Here is a 16,506-nt window from a genome sequence, read left to right as displayed (position 1 = left end):
TTTGCTTCTGAAATAAAAGCCATAATAGTCCTCTTTTCTTTCGAAATGGTGTTCCTGTTTTTACACCAAAGCGTGTTCTACTTGGGTGTTAAGTTGGACTTGGTGATTGTTTGAGTTGACTCACCGCGATTTGAGTGCGACATTTTTTACTATTTTTCGCGTATGTAAATCTAATTTTTGGCCACCAGCTTCGACTTCTCATTTTGGTCACAGTGCGAAGAGTGTATAGAATTTTCTCTGTTTTACCTTTACTTCCGGAATATGTATAAAGATGTAAGCAAGAATAGGGAAAAGGAGTTAGCACAGTATTGAGGCGGAGTTAGAATTTCGTTTTAATAGTTTTGCTTCGTTTTTGATGAAATTGAATCCGATTTTTAATAAATTTTACATATGATTATTTTCCTTTTAATCGAAAAAAATCCTTTGATTATTGCCTATTTTTGGGGCAATTTTTGGGAATTTTACCCCTTCAAACTTGAGTTTGTTTTGATTCGATCTGGACTTGTGGCCTACTATGAATCTAAAATCTCAAATGAGAGCTAAAATCTTGGCTCATAACGATCGCAGATATGCTCGTATATCGATCTGGCTCCAAACTTTCCATTACAATAGATTTGATGTCTAGTGATCTAAGTATTATGGACCTGGTCGAATAAGAAGTGGTAAGGTTTTGAAAAAAATTAACAACTGAGAGAGGCTCAATGGTGAAACTTTTGGTATTGAGTTGTTTAAAGTGATATTTTTTCTTAATTTATTTTTTTTTGGAATAGAGTCTGTTGTTGTTATTGTTTGAATGGCTGTATTTCGTGAACTGGAATATCTTTAATTTCAAACATACCACAAGAAGAAAAAATAATAAATCCTACAAAAATTTTGAAAAATAAAATTAATAAAAGTTCCTAAACATATATTTTATCTTGAAAAATTAAAAACAAAAGATTTTTTTTAAATGTTAAAAAGACCGGAAGGTATTTCACTTTGAGAATGCGATCAAAATTTGCAATATTTATTAGATTTGAAAATTATTAATATTTTTTAATAATTTTTTTTGTGTACTTACAATACTCAAGGCTGTAAATAAACCAATTTTCTGAAAAATTTAATTCCAGTCCAAAAATACTTAATTTTTTTCTATTTCACTTGCAGCAACACTGGTCCTCAAACTCGACATCACTCAGCTCGTTACTTAAATTCTATTGGATCTAGGCATTCAATTCTTTAAGAATTGTCGCTCTGGAATCCGCCCAACCTTACGAAGCTGTGCCGAACATTTGCCCGATATTATATTCTATACATTATGGAAAGACTAAAAAATAAATAATTCTGTTAATACCTCACATATAGCTTTTCCTCCCCTTTCTATCCACCCACGCTAAAAATATTTGGAAATACTAGAATTGCGAGTATAGCAAATTTCTAACACCTACCAAAAAGATCTAGTAAGTTTGAAGAATAGCGATTAAAAAGAACCTCCTTATTGGTATACCTTTCCTATGGCTTTCGGTTCAACTATGCCTGTACACCAGAGTTGGGCATAGTACATATACTAACTAAGTAGTGAAATAAGCGGATTTAAGGAATTGAAGATTTAGTCATAATGAAACTCTTATTTAACTACCACTAAAAATTGGATAGTGAAATTTAGTGGCAGTGCAAAATGCCCAATCCTGCTGTACACTTGCTTTGTTTCACTCAGATCAGCTCATATCATAAAAAGTTAATACTCTAGTGCTCATTGGCACCTCAAAAATTATAGAGTTGTGACGCTTACTTTCTATAATGAACGCACTTAAATTCAAATTTATGCAAAGCCATATTTGAAATAGTCAAAGAAAAATAAGTAAAATGCAAGAACACCATACACCTCTATGGGAGTAAAAGCTTTTAACGTTACCACTTACTACGATTCTCTTATCTTAAGCGATTGCTCCAAACGTTCGCCGCTCAAATCACATACAATATCATGAAATAACGCATTCACACAAAAAAGCTCAAAAGTGTTAGAAAGTAGCAAAAGATAAAAATTAGTAACACAGCAAAATGTTTACGAAACGAGCTCAGATTGAACTGAGTAGAATAGGAGGTCTAAGTAATGAGCTAAAAACGTAAGAAGTAGTCAACAAATTAAAAAAAACTCGAATATCATTTCAATAAACCCTCGCAAAGTAGTCGAGTTTTTGAAAAAGCTGACCAAAACGAGGTTTAATAGAAGTTAAATAATTTTTTGTATGCTTCTGTTTTCAAACCAGTGTTTCCGATATTCTGTGCAGTTTTTTTAGTTACTTAAATATGGATGTTTTTTTTTAATTACTTTTGAAAGTTTGCCAGAGTCATTAATAGATTTTATTTTCATTCACTACTTATTATCACTTTCAATGTACTCCTCCACTTTTTCCCCATTTTTTGCAACAGTGCTGAAGTTATCTTTTATCAGCTCGTTAAGAGCGATTGCTGTTTTGTTTTTTTAATAATTTCTTTTAGGGGGGAAGTCGCATGGCGTAAGATCTCGCGAATAAAGCAGCTAGTCTTATATTGGGATGCCATGCTTGACTATAAACCTCTTTACAGACAATGTGGAATGGGTCAGCGAATCATCTTACTCCGCTTTGTACTTCACATCAGCTCCGCGCTACAAAACTACTTTAATGCGAGCGAAGGCTTTGACTGTACTGATTAGCTTAGATAATGCGAGAGATACTAAATATATGCAAAATATGATAGAAGGCCTATGGTCAATAGCTGTCGACTGCTGGCATTTGGTACTTGCGCTCTTCTTTCGTAACAGGGTAAGTCTAATATTTCATCAACTGAACCTCGTAAACTTCAAGGATAGAATATCATCTTAAGCGGAAAAAGCATCTTAAAACACTTTCACAGTTGTGTTTTTAGCTTCATTCGTAGTAACTTCGAATCGCATCATTAAAACCTGGAGCTCACCTAAGGTGAAATTGGAAAACCCGTTCATAGAAATAAAAAAGATTTTGGAAAATGCCTTACAATGGATATTTATATCTGCACATGCCGTAATCATATTAATTAGTGTGCTCACTATTTTTAGTTTTTTTCTTCGTTTTTGTTTTTTAAACATACAACAAAAGAGCAATAAAAATTGGTGATGAATCCTTTTGTTTGAAGAGCGCTCTGCCGGAAAGAAATTTATTTTTTTCGACAATACACGGAACGGTTAAAAATAGTTCAAAACTACAAAAAAAAAAATCGTCCGAAATTTTGGTTTAGAATAACTTTTCTACTAAATAAAAAATGATTTTAAGTGGTTCAAATCTCTATTTTGACCTTTGCGCGCTCCACTGCTCGACTGCTTGTATATTGTAGCTGTCTAGTTCACAAGTGTCAAATATGATTGGCAAAAATTATAAATCTTCCGATGGACCGATTAACTTTGCGCCAATGGTAGCACAACAATATTTCGACCAGTTTTCACTATATTCCTTTTTTTGCAATGTTCATAATTTTGTTTTATAAAAGCACAGCTTTGTCTAACAAAAACTATGCAAATCAAATTTTCAAGTTTTATACGAAAATAGGAAATAATTTCTTCTTCTGTCAGTTTGATAGCTTGTAAAATTCAAGTTTTATAGAATTTTAGTAAATTTTGTACAAAGATTGAAATTTAGAATTTTATTAATGCTATTTTTTGCAGAAAGAACTATACTAGAACAAAAAAAGCAAAACAAAAGTAGTCAAACTGCTTTAGAATTGAATAAGGTAGCAAATTATTTATTACGATTGAATAGAAAAATTTCGGCATTTAAGGGCTAAGAAAACAAAATATCGAATATCGAATATCAAAAAATACTGTGTGATAAAAATATGCAAAAGGCATTGCAGTGCACTTTAAAATATTTCTTCAGTTGAATGCTCCATCTCCCGCTCTTTTCTTTACTCCTTCTTCCTTATAGGTTATTCTTTCCTCTCTGCGAATTTGAATTTCAGTGGTATCTGCGGCACAATCATAAACTTCATTTCAAATGCATTTTCTGTTGGATAATTAAATTCAATATGAAAATTTCGCACCAAACGCGCTAAAGTAATTTCCAACTCCATATTGACAATACGTTTCCCCACACAGCTGCGTGGCCCAAAGCCAAAGGGTACATACAAAAATGGATTGCTAATCTGACCTTCTAAAGCTTGAGCGGATTTGTCGTTGCGCAGCCAACGCTCCGGTATGAACTTATCCGGTTGGGGCACATAACGCTCGTCACGCATCAATAAATTTGCACCTATGGATATGTCGGTGCCGGCGGGTATTCGATAACCGCTCAGCACTACATCACTAGGCAGGCGTCGCACTGTTCCTGGTAGAATAGGGTAGAGGCGCATGGCCTCCTTGATGCAGGTGCGCAAATACGGCAAGTTTTGCATATTCTCAATTTTAAGTTGTGAATCTTTTTGCGGTAGAATTTGTTTGATTTCCTCAAAGAGTTTTTGCTGTTTATCGGGGTTCTTCGCAATGCACAGCAGTAGGCCAGTCAAAGTAGAGCTCGTCTGTGTAATCCAATGAGTGAAATTCATTTTCACATTTTTTATTTAGTTTGCGTAGTTGCACTTACCGTATCAATACCAGCTACCATCATATCCAGTGCCATAACAACTGCAAATTTCTTATTTACGCGCACCAACTTCTCCAACACGCTCTTCTCCTTTCCTACCTCCGAGGTGAGTTCTCCTTCACTATCGTGTTCCATGCGCTTTAACGCTTCGCTGATGTACTTATTGCAAATGTCGGTGAGTGTATCGAGTGTTCTCATCATTTCGTAGAACTTCGGAGTTTTCACATACTTCCATATAGATGGCTTAATTTCCAGCTCTTCCGAGAGTACAAAGAATCTGCGTACAGACTTCATGATAGTCTTACTTTCGGACGAGTCCCGATTTTTATGTATTAAACCGAGACGTGTGTTAAGTGCAATGCCTGCGATACCTTCTAAAGCAAGCCGACTTAGGTCGTCGATAAAATCGCCAGGCACCTCAAGTGTGCTGGGATCGCGGATGTACCGAATTCTAATGGTGCAATGGGGGTTGTTCGATGAAAGTAATATGCACACTTAGTAAAAAAAAATTATGTATACCTTTCTAAAAATTCATTGTTAACCTCTAAGAGTGTGTTCAAGTACAAGCTTGCATTTTTCGGTTGCATCAGTATTGGATTGACGGCTGTGCGCATTTCGGCCCATTTCTCTCCCGAGCTAGAATTTTTCAAAATAAATCAGTGTAGAAATTCGTTATTAAACATTCAATACTCACGTAGATATAATGCCCTCAACACCTTGAAAGAACTCGCCTCGATGCTTTTCGCGATGATAGACGAATGTGTCGAAAACGCGGCGATCCGGCCAAGCTCCCTCATTGCGGAAAATAATCGGATAATCTGCCGGATTTAAATTGATTACAATTTCTGGCTTATCAAATACACCAGGGAAACGAAAAATTGGACCATACTTTTTTTCCATGCCCGCTATGGCGGTAAAAAATGGTTTCTTTGAAAATTCTCCTGAAATTTGTAAGTGGTAGAAAAACATTTGCCATGGAATAAATTGAGTATAACTATTTAAAATATAACAGAGTTCTTAGAAAATGCGTCAGAGAATTAGGAAAATGGTAAAATGTAAATTTATTATTTATTTATTACATAATACAAACTCTACAAAAAATTTTTAGATTTGTGCACGAATTGTACGTCTTAGTGGGACGCTTTTTAGTTGCTGTTTTCTGGTGGGAGATTCTTCACTCGACTTACTCTATTCAGAATACTTTTTTTTCAGAAAAATTAAATAAGCAAAATTATTTACTGATAATGATGAAGTTAAATCGGCTGCGTCTGCTATTTTGAAGGCCAAACAATTTTTTGATTTTAGACTTCATGAATTATTTAAGCGGTAAATTAGGCCTACAAGATAGTATATTGAAGAATAAAATAACTTCGTATTTTATTTCTCACTCCTCCTTCTCATTCTATAAATTCTACCTCGTTCTTGCTGGACCAATCGGAAAAAAATTTCACAACCTGCTGTTTTTTAGGTAGTAAACAAATCCGAGTAAAGCGCTTTTGAATGACTTTCTAGTTAAAAATGCAAAACATAGGTACACAAAAAAAACTTTTTTGTATTACATAGTATACAAATGTGTTCTTACCTCCAGGCAGAAATAAACGTATAAGCTCCAATTTACTTGGTCCCGGCACTTCTGAGTATGGACGTGCATTCTCTAAGCTGACGTCAGTTACATTATTTGACTAAGAACAAAACAGAGCAATAAATACGATTTTGAACAAAGCGAATATTAAACTAAATTTTGACGCTAAAAACGCAGCGCATTCATCAAAACCTACCTGCTTTTCCGCTTGCACCACATATGACCGCACCTTTGCAATAGCCAAATGATGCCAGCTGAATTGGTCAGCTGTTTTTAAGTGCCTTGATAACATATCTACAGTCGTTTTGTTTTTATTATAGTATTTATATGTTTAAGAGCGAAATTTGATGATGGTGAAAAAGTTCAAATATTGAAAGAATAATACTAAAAAAATATACGAGCCACTAATTCGAACGTGCCAAATCGAAATTCTGTGAGACAATGCCACTAGCGACAAGCTTTTGCTTCTTTGTGGAATAATTAGTAAAATATGCACATACCATATACTTTGCATTCTTCCATTCACTATATCGATTTGTGCATGTTCTCATAAATAGAGTATACGTACGGCATAGATAAGTGACGCCAAAAGTTGTTTATCGAGCTTTTTCCAACGACAAATTTTTTATGTTCTTATTTTTGGACATTTTGTTTTCGTTTTTGTTTTGATCACTTCATTTGTTTGTAAACATATTATATTTGCATATAAGTAGAAGGAGAAAAGTAAAGGCAAAAGCGCGAGATAACGAAAAGAGAACAGTTCTTTTAGAGCTTTTTAAATAGTGAGCGATAACAAAAAGCTGATCATGACGAGAGTAGACGTGTGCTTGTTGTTAATATCCAGCTCGGGGTGAAGTGGAATTGAATAATAGTGCGAGGCTTTTTTGTTTGAAAATTTACTATAGAACAAATTTTATGAGATACATTTGTGCTCAACTAATTAAGCCAGCGACATTTTGACCAGTTTTTGGCTATTTTTCTGTGGTTTATTTATTGTTTTTTTTTTATAAATTCTACCTCATTATATAAGGTAGGTTGGTGAAATGGCTGAAGTATTAGCAAAGCACTAAGTCGCCGGTTTAATACCATTATGCGACCTCCAACAGGCAGCTATCTACAGAAGCCAGAACTGTTGATGTAATGGAGAATATTGATGGTATTTAGGTGAGCGCACTGCCCCAAGCTATCGAAGAAACGAGCATTTAGTGACCTTAACCGTCTAGCTGCTGTTTCGGATATTTACACAGAAAGTGCTCAACATTCTCCTTTTCTGAAAGGTCGCCCATAGCTTCTGCAATGAGAATTAAATGGCAAACTTAGCATTTGCGCATGTATGCTGATCGTCCAATGACCGTTAAACACAGCTACGAGCTTGGAAATTGAATGACATGGAGTCCGCAGAACTTTCTGCGTCTCTTTTTACTAGGGTCAAAGGGCTTGCGAAATAGTACACGAAGAAATGGAGCTCCATCTGTTCTGCGCTTTTCTGATAAATAAGTTGTGCAATTCTCCTTAAACAAAAGTTAGAAGGATGCCGATGCCCGCGTAGGAGATCTTAGACCAATTTAATCGACCTCTTTCTGCCAAGTTCATCTGCAGTTTCATTTCCCTCTATGTCCCTATTGCATGGAACCTAGTTAACAGAAATGTTACCTGCACACCCAAGAGACTTGATCTATGCTGGCTCATTATATAAACATTATACGAAATATAGTACATATATAAAAACACATTTTCGAAACAGCGTGTTTCTTATCATATTTTAATATATCACTCCCATTTTATCGAAAAGCATTGATTTTATAATAGTATTCTTATCGTTGTATCTTCAACAAGCATGTGACATGCGGACTTCCGTAGCTTTTATAAGTTTTTATTTATTTAGTTATTTTTTTCCTACATTAATCATGTCAACTAAATAGTACATTTTGTAACAATTAGTTAGGAAAATTATTAAATATATTTCATCATGGCCAGTGCAAAGACGAATACAGCAATTACATTTTAGGGCAGCAATTCCATTTTACACAGATCAGTTATTTTAGCAGACGAGAATTCATATTTAATTTAATAGGTCAATTGGTCGATTTCTCTTCAGACGTCGTAAAGCTCTTAAAATATCTTGTTGATATCGCTTTTATTTCTTCGTCGATTAATGGTATATTGAACGTTGTATGGATAACATAATTTTTTGTGCACCTATCGGACATTGTTTTTATACCTAAGATTTTTGATTGTTGTTGTTGTACTTTGTTTATGTGAGTTCTTTTTGCAGTTCCCCACACTTGAAGTCCGTACGTCCAGATTGGTTTAATGACCGCTGTTTAGTAAAAAATCTTGAGCTTAGCTTATAGCACAAGAATGATAGAAACAAGATTGCGCCCATCAGAGCGTACGTGACGTCACGTTTGCTGAGTTGTGCAGTATTGCCAACCATTTGCTCTTCGCAATAAATTGAGTGCTTTTTTATACTGAAAATGCGAAAATTTTGAAGTTTCGTGTTTGTTTCTTTTTGTGTTTAATTTAAAGCTACCGAAACTGTAAGTTTTAAAAACTACACATTATATAATATACATTACCCATTTCGAACATTAGTTGGTTTTCAATGCTATCACTAGTAAAATGCTTCATACATATAAAGCTCGTTTTTGGATTGAAGGCATTTCCTCGCCGGCAGAAATGCATCCACTGTTTGTAGAGCGCCTCATCCTTTGGAAATATAAAAAGCTTATATCACACGCCTTATTGAGGTTCTTACTAGCACAATTTTTCACTGCACATTTCATGTTTTCTTATTTTTCACTTATACGAGTACACTTTCACGTTTGTTCTTATTAACGCACATTTCAAAGAAGAAACGAATATTCATAAACATCAACAATAACCGCAATCATGGGCAATGTGACCACATCTCTGAGAAGATTTTAGTGCTAATGAAAATTTTTTTACTCTTATAAAATTTGATAATTTGAAAGTGCAAATTTAATTTTTGGCTCCATTTAAGAATATGCCAAAATATTAAATGCCCCTCTCCCAACTCTTCTTAAGATTGAAAACCTTTTTACACATTTTAAAAATTCTTTGAATTTATTGAATGCGAATTAAAACCATAGAGGTGTAATCGTTTCTCCCGGTCATCAATCCTTAGTGAGACATAGAACATTAAGAGTTATATTCGTTGTAAAAATAAACAAGAAAATACCAGAAAATATTAAAGAACCCATACTGACATTTTTACAAAAAGAGTACCTTATCTAGTTACATAACTTCAAATATAGCAAAAAAGTCGTTCCCTTAACAAAATAGTCTCACTTAGCAAAAAAAAACTCATCAATTAAATTGTACATAAGCATAACACATTTATTTAAAAAAACGCACATTTTAAAGACAATTTGTCACGCATACAAAGTTCTTTAAGTGATTCAATAAAAATTTGTTGGATTATTTTCTTTGAATGGGCATTTTAGTGCTTTTTTATATCCAAAGCTAAGCAACACTGCAGTAGCGAGAGAGAGATTTGACTGCCGAAAGCAGAAGAACACCCATAACACCTGCACTCGCTGGCAATGCCACCAGATGTTAAAAAAAAGTAAAGCTAAATAAATCTGAGTGAATTATTTAAATAATTATTAAAAAATGTATATTTTACAAAATTATAAACATGACATTTTAATTAGAACAGCTAGAAAAATGTCATGAAGAAAGAACTAAAACTCCGAGACAAAAAATAATGAAAATAACAAAAAAAAAATGCTAAATCAAGTTACGAAAATGGTAATCTGGCCATACTGGAGCTAAAATCACGTAACTAGTTGTCAAATTCGCTGAGCGCAAAGTAACGGGACCACGATAGGCGCCATCTCATTATTCTTTCCATCATGCTTATAGCACATCCACTTTATTCCACGTCCAAATTAAAAGAGCGACAAATGGGCGAGCATTAAACAGCAAAAATAAAGAATAGACAATAGCAAAGGAAAACAACAGGGTAATCCAAATGACATAGTTTAAATAACTTCATAATCTTAGACTACCGCCTTGTATACTAGAAGTTTGTTGGAAATACTGAGATTAGAATTTCTACCTACTAGCCAATGAAATTGTCGAAATTTTTCCTTAATTTGCTTTATTTTCTTTTTGATGTGATCTTTCCAAGTTAATTTTGAGTCCAGATGGATTCCAAGATATTTTGCAGATGCGGCAACCTCTGTTCTTGTCGTAAATATTACTTGTACAGATTTGCCCTCATTTACTTTTAAACTCCATTTGTCAAACCACTTATTTACATTGTTGGTGTATATCTGTAATTTTGTTGTTGCGGTTGAGAGGTTTTTGTCAGATGACAATAAAATTGTGTCGCCTGCAAATGCTGCTATAGTTGAATTAGTTTCATCTGGGAGTGGTATGCCAGAGGCAAATAAGACATAGAACGTCCTAGAACGCTGCCTTGAGGAACTCCTGCTGTTATTGGATGTATGTATATGTGAGTATTTGCCATTGTATTTAATGTAGAAGAATCGATCAGTAAAGTAGCTCTTCATAATTAAATAATAGTCCAGTAGTAATATTGTCTTAATTTTATGTAGAGGTCTTTGTGCCAGACTTTCTCAAAAGCTTTTGCGACGTCCAAAAACACAGCAACGCAATATCGTTTATTTTCCATGTCTGAAATTACATTTTGTGCAACTTGATGTATTTGTTGGATAATTCTGTCATGTAAAAGTGTTTTTGCAATTTTAGATATAGTCGGAAGTAGGCTTATAGGTCTATATGAAGTTAAAGCTGTTGGGTTTTTACCCGGTTTTGGTAGCGCCATGATTTCTGCGACTTTCCATACTTTTGGGAAGTATTGTAAGCGAAACATTGCATTAAACACGTTTCTAAGGAATATATAAGTCTCAATTGGTAGCTCCGTAAGTGCTTTGCTGTTAGCAAATCATATCCGGGTGCTTTTTTATGTTTAATTCGAGTTTTGATGCATAATATCACTTCTTGGGAGCTTGTTTTTCTTATTTTTGTGATGGTATCAGTATTAACATTAGTAATCGTGTCAATTTTTAAAAGCCCATGTAATATTTTATAAGTAAACGAATTTTTAGAATCGATTCAGTAGTTTCAGGGATTTCCCGAAATCACAAACAAATAAAACATATAAAATATAGATGAGAGCCTTGCCACTGATTTGTATACACGAACACAATAGCGGACAAAGGTATTTATTATAATTTTGTTCGTTATGTATGAGGTGTGTACAAATTGGTCAACAGGTGGATTTTCAAATTTCGCGGGCTACGTACATTCGACTGTGGATTATTATTATTTTTTATGTTGGTACTCTCGTCTCGAACATATATTCATGGTTTTAGCAGCATAGTATGTTGTATTTTTTTGTGCATCAGGAGCTCAAAACCACTTGAAATGTTGACACTGGCCTGCGGTGAGAGTACTCTGAGTCAAAAATAAAATGTTCAAGTGGTATAAGCTTTTCACGGAAGGTTGCGAAGATGTGAATGACGACGCTAACTTCAACATATCAACAACTGATGAAAATGTTGAGAAAGTGAAGAAAATTGTAATGGAGAACCGTCGAATCACATTGGAGCAGTTGCTGATGATGGCGGCATATCAGTTCGTTCATGCCTTGCAATCTTTTAGAAAATTTTGAGCATGAAGCGTGAAGCATGAAGTTCGTTCCAAAATTGCTGAATTTTGGCCAAAAACACCGTCGTATGAGCATCGCTCAGGAATTGTTGAATGACGTCAACAATGACCCAGATTTGCTTAAATGTGTCATAGCTGGTGATGAATCATGGGTATATGGGAGAATGGTTATGACATCGAAACCAAAGCCCAATCGTCCCAAAGGAAGAGTCCTGGAGAGCCAAGACCAAAAAAAGCACGCCAAGTTCCATCAAATGTCAAGGTTTTGCTCACTGTTTTCTTCGATTACCATAGCATAGTGCATCAGGAGTTCTTACCACACAGTCGTATGGTAAATAAGGAGTATTACTTTGGAGCTATTCCCCATTTGCGTGAAGCAGTATAAAAAACGCCCGGAATTGTGAAAAAAATTGCTGCCTTTTGCATCTTCTCACTCACCTTTGCTTGTAAGAGAATTAAAATTCACCTTATTTTTAGAACACAACTCGTACATATGCCCGTTTATTCGTGTCACTATAAGTCGAGTGAAATTTTAGTTATTTGAAGAAATTCGATATTTATCAGGCATGTTCTGAAAATCGCGCGATTTCAATTCGGATCCGAAATGGCAATTCGTACGATTTTGTTTTGGGTGTTCTGTAATTCGTCCGATTTCATTTAAATTCGAATTTAAGTTCGAAACAGCTGATTTCTCTTTGGCAATTAAACAAACCAAATGACAAAAGAATTCGTTGGCAAAAAATACGAAATAATTTTAAAATAAACGGATTTAATTAAAAAATTATCATGTTTTTTATGGCAGCTTATGTGTTAAACGAACAGGAGCAAGATTACCAAAGTAGAATAGATAGGCGGCGTTTAAGAGACCATTCGAATCCTCTCAGTGCACCGGATTCTACGTAAGATTAGAAATGGTTATACTTTGTGGCATTCATTAAGTTTTTCTACTTTAGATTTGTTTCCAACTATCGCCTAAACAAGTACGCTTTTTTAGAAGTGCTGAATGAAGTAAAATCTTTCGTCAAGGAAACGTCCATACCTATTTTATTGAAGCTGGCAGCAAGTCTTAGGTTTTTCGCAGAAGGTTCCTATCAACGTTCCGTCGGAAAGGATACAGATATTGCTATGGGTAGAATCACAGTCTCAAAAATATTATCCGAAATGATCAATGCTTTGGAAAATGTTCTATGTCCTAAGTGGATTAAGCTGAAAATGTCTGAAGAGGATTCTAGAAAATCAAAACTTCATTTTGTAGAAAAATTCGGTATTCCAGGAGTAATAGGGTGTATTGGTGGAACACATGTGGCTCTGATTAAACCTTTTGAGAACGAGCATCTATTTTTTAACCGAAAAGGATTTTTTAGCATAAACGCAATGATTGTAAGAATGAATTTAAATTGTGTTTCTAAAATTTAAAATTTACTGCCTTTATTTTACAGATTTGTGATTTTGATATGATAATAAGAGCAGTAGATGCAACTCGGCCTGGTGCAAGCCATGACGCTTTCGTATTTAGTATGAGCAGTGCAAAACACTATTACCTATCGCAGTATGAAGCTGGTGACCGAGGGTCTTGGCTACTGGGAGATTCTGGTTTTGGTATAGAGCCATTTCTACTGACTCCATATAGAAACCCAGGCCCAAGATCAGCAGAACACAGATTTAACCAGCAGCATGCAAAAGCACGTAACATCGTTGAGCGTGTTATAGGAGTATTAAAAAGTCGGTTTCGTTGTTTGAAAACTATCCTGCCATATACGCCGCAAAAGGTAGTGAAGATAATAAATGTTTGTTGCGCACTACATAACATATGTAGGAGTAATCAAATAGATGACATTGAAACAGAAACCGTATTAGAAAACAATCCAATTGATGAGGAAATTGCTGAAAATGAGGAAAACAGTAGTTTATATAGTGTTGACAGAAATATAAGAGACTCTATTGCTAGGAATTTAATATTATGAAACATAAAATTTATTCATATTAAAAGTAAATATATACATACATAACAGTTCAATAAGATTCTTTAGTTTATTTTTTTTTAGTTTTAATATTAACTGTTTCCTGTTGCAACTGCTCCATTTTGAGGTAATGTCTTTGCTTTTGCTCTATACTTTGAGTCTTCAAGCGATTTTGCTCTGCCAGCAATTCATTTTGTTTCTCAACAGCACGACAAAGTCGTCGAATCTCTTCCCTTTCATCTTCCTGCGATTTTGCAATCTTGTGTTGGTTTTCGCAAATGTTATCTAAAGTGGTGGATATTTTCTCCATACAACTAGATTGCGTTGCCATACACGACTGAAGGCTGTCCTGCGTTGACACTCGTGGCCTTTTTGCAGCTCTCGGGGTAGCCACCGCTTCCCTACTTGTTTGGGGACGTTCTTCCTCAGATTCGATAGCGCTATTATTTTCTTCTGTCCCAAAGCTTCTAGAATGGCTTATGCCCTCAACGGCTGCAAAAATTCCACAAGTTCTTGCAACACATTCTTCGTTGCTCGTCAGTACATGCTTATTAAAGGGTCCACCTCCTGTTGCCCTCGATTCTAGATTGTTATGGGCAACCTTTTTCCGAATGCACCCCTTCCAGTCAGACCATATCTTGAAAAAAGACAACTCAAAAATATTTATTTTAATATTTGACTAAATACTTACTTTTTTCCATCCATTAACATCTTTTTGGGGCGGCCCTTCTGCATTTAGCAGCGTCGTTAGCTCTTTCCACTTTTCCTCAACAGCAACTCTGTCGCCCTTTGAAAAATTCTTCGCCAAATCTGGATGAGATTCCATAAACTCGACTAAAATTAGCTCTTGCTTGGAGTTCTTGTGTTTTCCCCTAAAAGTTTTTGAATAAGTTTTAAATATTTTAAATAAACACTTTTATTTACATAAATATATGCAGTTATTTTGAATAAATACTCACATTTTGATAAATTTATTTCAACAAACAGTTTATAAGAATGTCACAAACCGCTAACGTTTAAGTTGCCGAAAATAAAACTGGAAAATTTTAACGATTTCGATTTCCAGAACAGGGTGAAAAAACGATTTGCTGATGTTCGAAAAAAAACGAAAACGGAACGATTTACAGAACATGTCAAACGATTTGAAAACGGAAAATGCGAAAATATTGCCCGAAAACGATTTGCAGAACATGCCTGTATATTTTAGATTAGTATTCAAAATAAACCAAATCGTCCATGGTGTATGCCCACTTTCAATATAACGGTAATTTAAAAAAGCACAAAAGACATTAGTTGTTATAACATCAATTTGTTAAGCCAATTTGTTAAACAATTTATTAGGAATTTTAGATTTCAAAATATGTGCTGGCTGTTCGTTTTGAGTATAGCTTTTGAAGACTTGAACACGGCTCTTAACAGCAACAAGCAAGTGATTCTCTCCCACAGATCGTAATTTCTTCTACACAAATGTGCCTACCACAACAAGATCGTTTTGGTTTCGACTTTTCATGCGGGAGGCAGCCACGAGTTCAACTCGTTGGATTGATTGATCCATGAAAGTATTCGATTTAGTAGCAGTCGAAAACGGACTTGGCCTTATTTCGTGTCTGATCGACTGAGCAGAAGTGAAATTGACAGTGAAGTCGCACCGGTTGGCGAAATTCGTCTATTGTCTATATGCGTTACTGCTCGGATTAATGGCCACAGCGCAGCAATCGGTACCAACAATAATAATCTCGCGAACACATTTCTCATTTTGCTCTAAGAGAGCGTCCAGCAATGACCGCTTAAAGCAATCTTCAAACGGCTGCATTCTGAAAAAAATTAAATTGTCTCATAAAAGTATGCAGTTGAAACATCTGTTAGTGGCTGAGCTCAATCTTGTACAGTCCAAAAACGTGCAAGTTCCTCACGAATCTGGATATATTTATATATATTCTGTACTGTAGGCATACAACTAACAGGCATACAAAGTATTGCATGCGTGAGTGTGAGTATAGTGAGCAATAACATCGCAAGAGATTCCACTCGAAATACCAAAAGCAAGTGCTTGATTGAGGTAAAAATTACACTTAACATGCGATTTAGTGTCAACAGACGAATAACGAAATTTGTGTGCAGTCAAAATAAACCCAAGGATGTGCTTTTCTACATACATACATATGTGAGCACTCAGAGCGCAGTACTAAACATTCACTACACATATCGGCTGGCAAAAAGTTATCTCCAACCAGCCAGAAGTTGAGGAGGGTGGCCGCTTGCTCAAGGGGCACTCAACAACTTTTGTGGCGGCGTACTTGCACACGGCCCTTGAGTTCGTGAATCGCTGCTACACGTGAGTGCATAAGAAAATTGTTTATACTTTTTGGTTTTCTTTTTTTTTTGTTGAGATTTGCGGGCTAATGTTTGTGTTTACATTACTTCTGCCAGCAGCAGGAATGTTAGGACATTTACTACGAGTCTACTATGTGACTTCCCCTTGAGGGTGTCCTTGTTGCAGGGATAATTTTCATTTCAAGAGTCATTCAAGTAATTTTCTTGCTGCTGTTATTGTCAATTTTGTGCTGGCTTTTTTGTTAATGTTTTTTGTGTGCATTGTTCGGCTGGCTGCTGGAATTTTCTATTATTATATTACTTTGAAGGACGCAGAGCATATTGCGATATCAGTCAGTCAGTTTGAAGTGTGAAACCGGAAAGTGTCATTGACAGACGTGCAACATCAATAGAG

At 35.2% G+C, this 16,506-nt stretch overlaps 2 protein-coding genes across 3 annotated transcripts in view; both read right to left on the bottom strand.

The window, feature by feature from the left end:
- Positions 1-3,717: 3,717 nt before the first annotated feature.
- Positions 3,718-6,805, bottom strand: LOC128858698 (probable cytochrome P450 12e1, mitochondrial). Of its 2 annotated transcripts, XM_054095183.1 has the most exons (7): positions 6,725-6,805; positions 6,353-6,450; positions 6,157-6,256; positions 5,269-5,515; positions 5,094-5,210; positions 4,575-5,025; positions 3,718-4,509 (listed from the first exon to the last, which is right to left on the bottom strand). In XM_054095183.1, the coding sequence occupies exons 2-7, from the start codon at positions 6,446-6,448 to the stop codon at positions 3,922-3,924; spliced, it is 1,599 nt and encodes a 532-aa protein (XP_053951158.1). In that variant the 5' UTR covers positions 6,449-6,450; positions 6,725-6,805; the 3' UTR covers positions 3,718-3,921. The 2 variants fall into 2 exon arrangements, with proteins under 2 accessions (XP_053951158.1, XP_053951150.1); XM_054095175.1 differs by lacking the exon at positions 6,725-6,805 and having other exon boundaries at positions 6,353-6,678.
- A 7,043-nt stretch (positions 6,806-13,848) lies between these two features.
- Positions 13,849-16,506, bottom strand: part of LOC128871593 (uncharacterized) — a 78,863-nt gene continuing 76,205 nt past the window's right edge. The window contains exons 2-3 of the mRNA XM_054113463.1: positions 14,470-14,650; positions 13,849-14,415 (exon numbers count right to left, since the gene is read on the bottom strand). Coding sequence (XP_053969438.1) covers positions 13,849-14,415; positions 14,470-14,650 — 748 coding nt within the window. The remainder of the gene's footprint in view (positions 14,416-14,469; positions 14,651-16,506) is intronic.

Source organism: Anastrepha ludens, chromosome 2 (genome assembly GCF_028408465.1).
Source record: "Anastrepha ludens isolate Willacy chromosome 2, idAnaLude1.1, whole genome shotgun sequence".
Classification (NCBI taxonomy): Eukaryota; Metazoa; Arthropoda; class Insecta; order Diptera; family Tephritidae; genus Anastrepha; species Anastrepha ludens.
The sequence above is the reverse complement of the archived record's forward strand: the minus strand, read 5'-3'. Positions and strand labels throughout refer to the sequence as shown.

Bases quoted from the DNA above. Each gene is read 5' to 3' on its own strand.
- LOC128858698 (XM_054095183.1), bottom strand. From the start codon at position 6,448: ATGTTATCAAGGCACTTAAAAACAGCTGACCAATTCAGCTGGCATCAT. The intron at 5,211-5,268 runs GTGAGTATTGAA...GAAAAATTCTAG, and splicing joins GTTGAGGGCATTATATCTAC to CTCGGGAGAGAAATGGGCCG. The intron at 4,510-4,574 runs GTAAGTGCAACT...TGGATTACACAG, and splicing joins TGGTAGCTGGTATTGATACG to ACGAGCTCTACTTTGACTGG.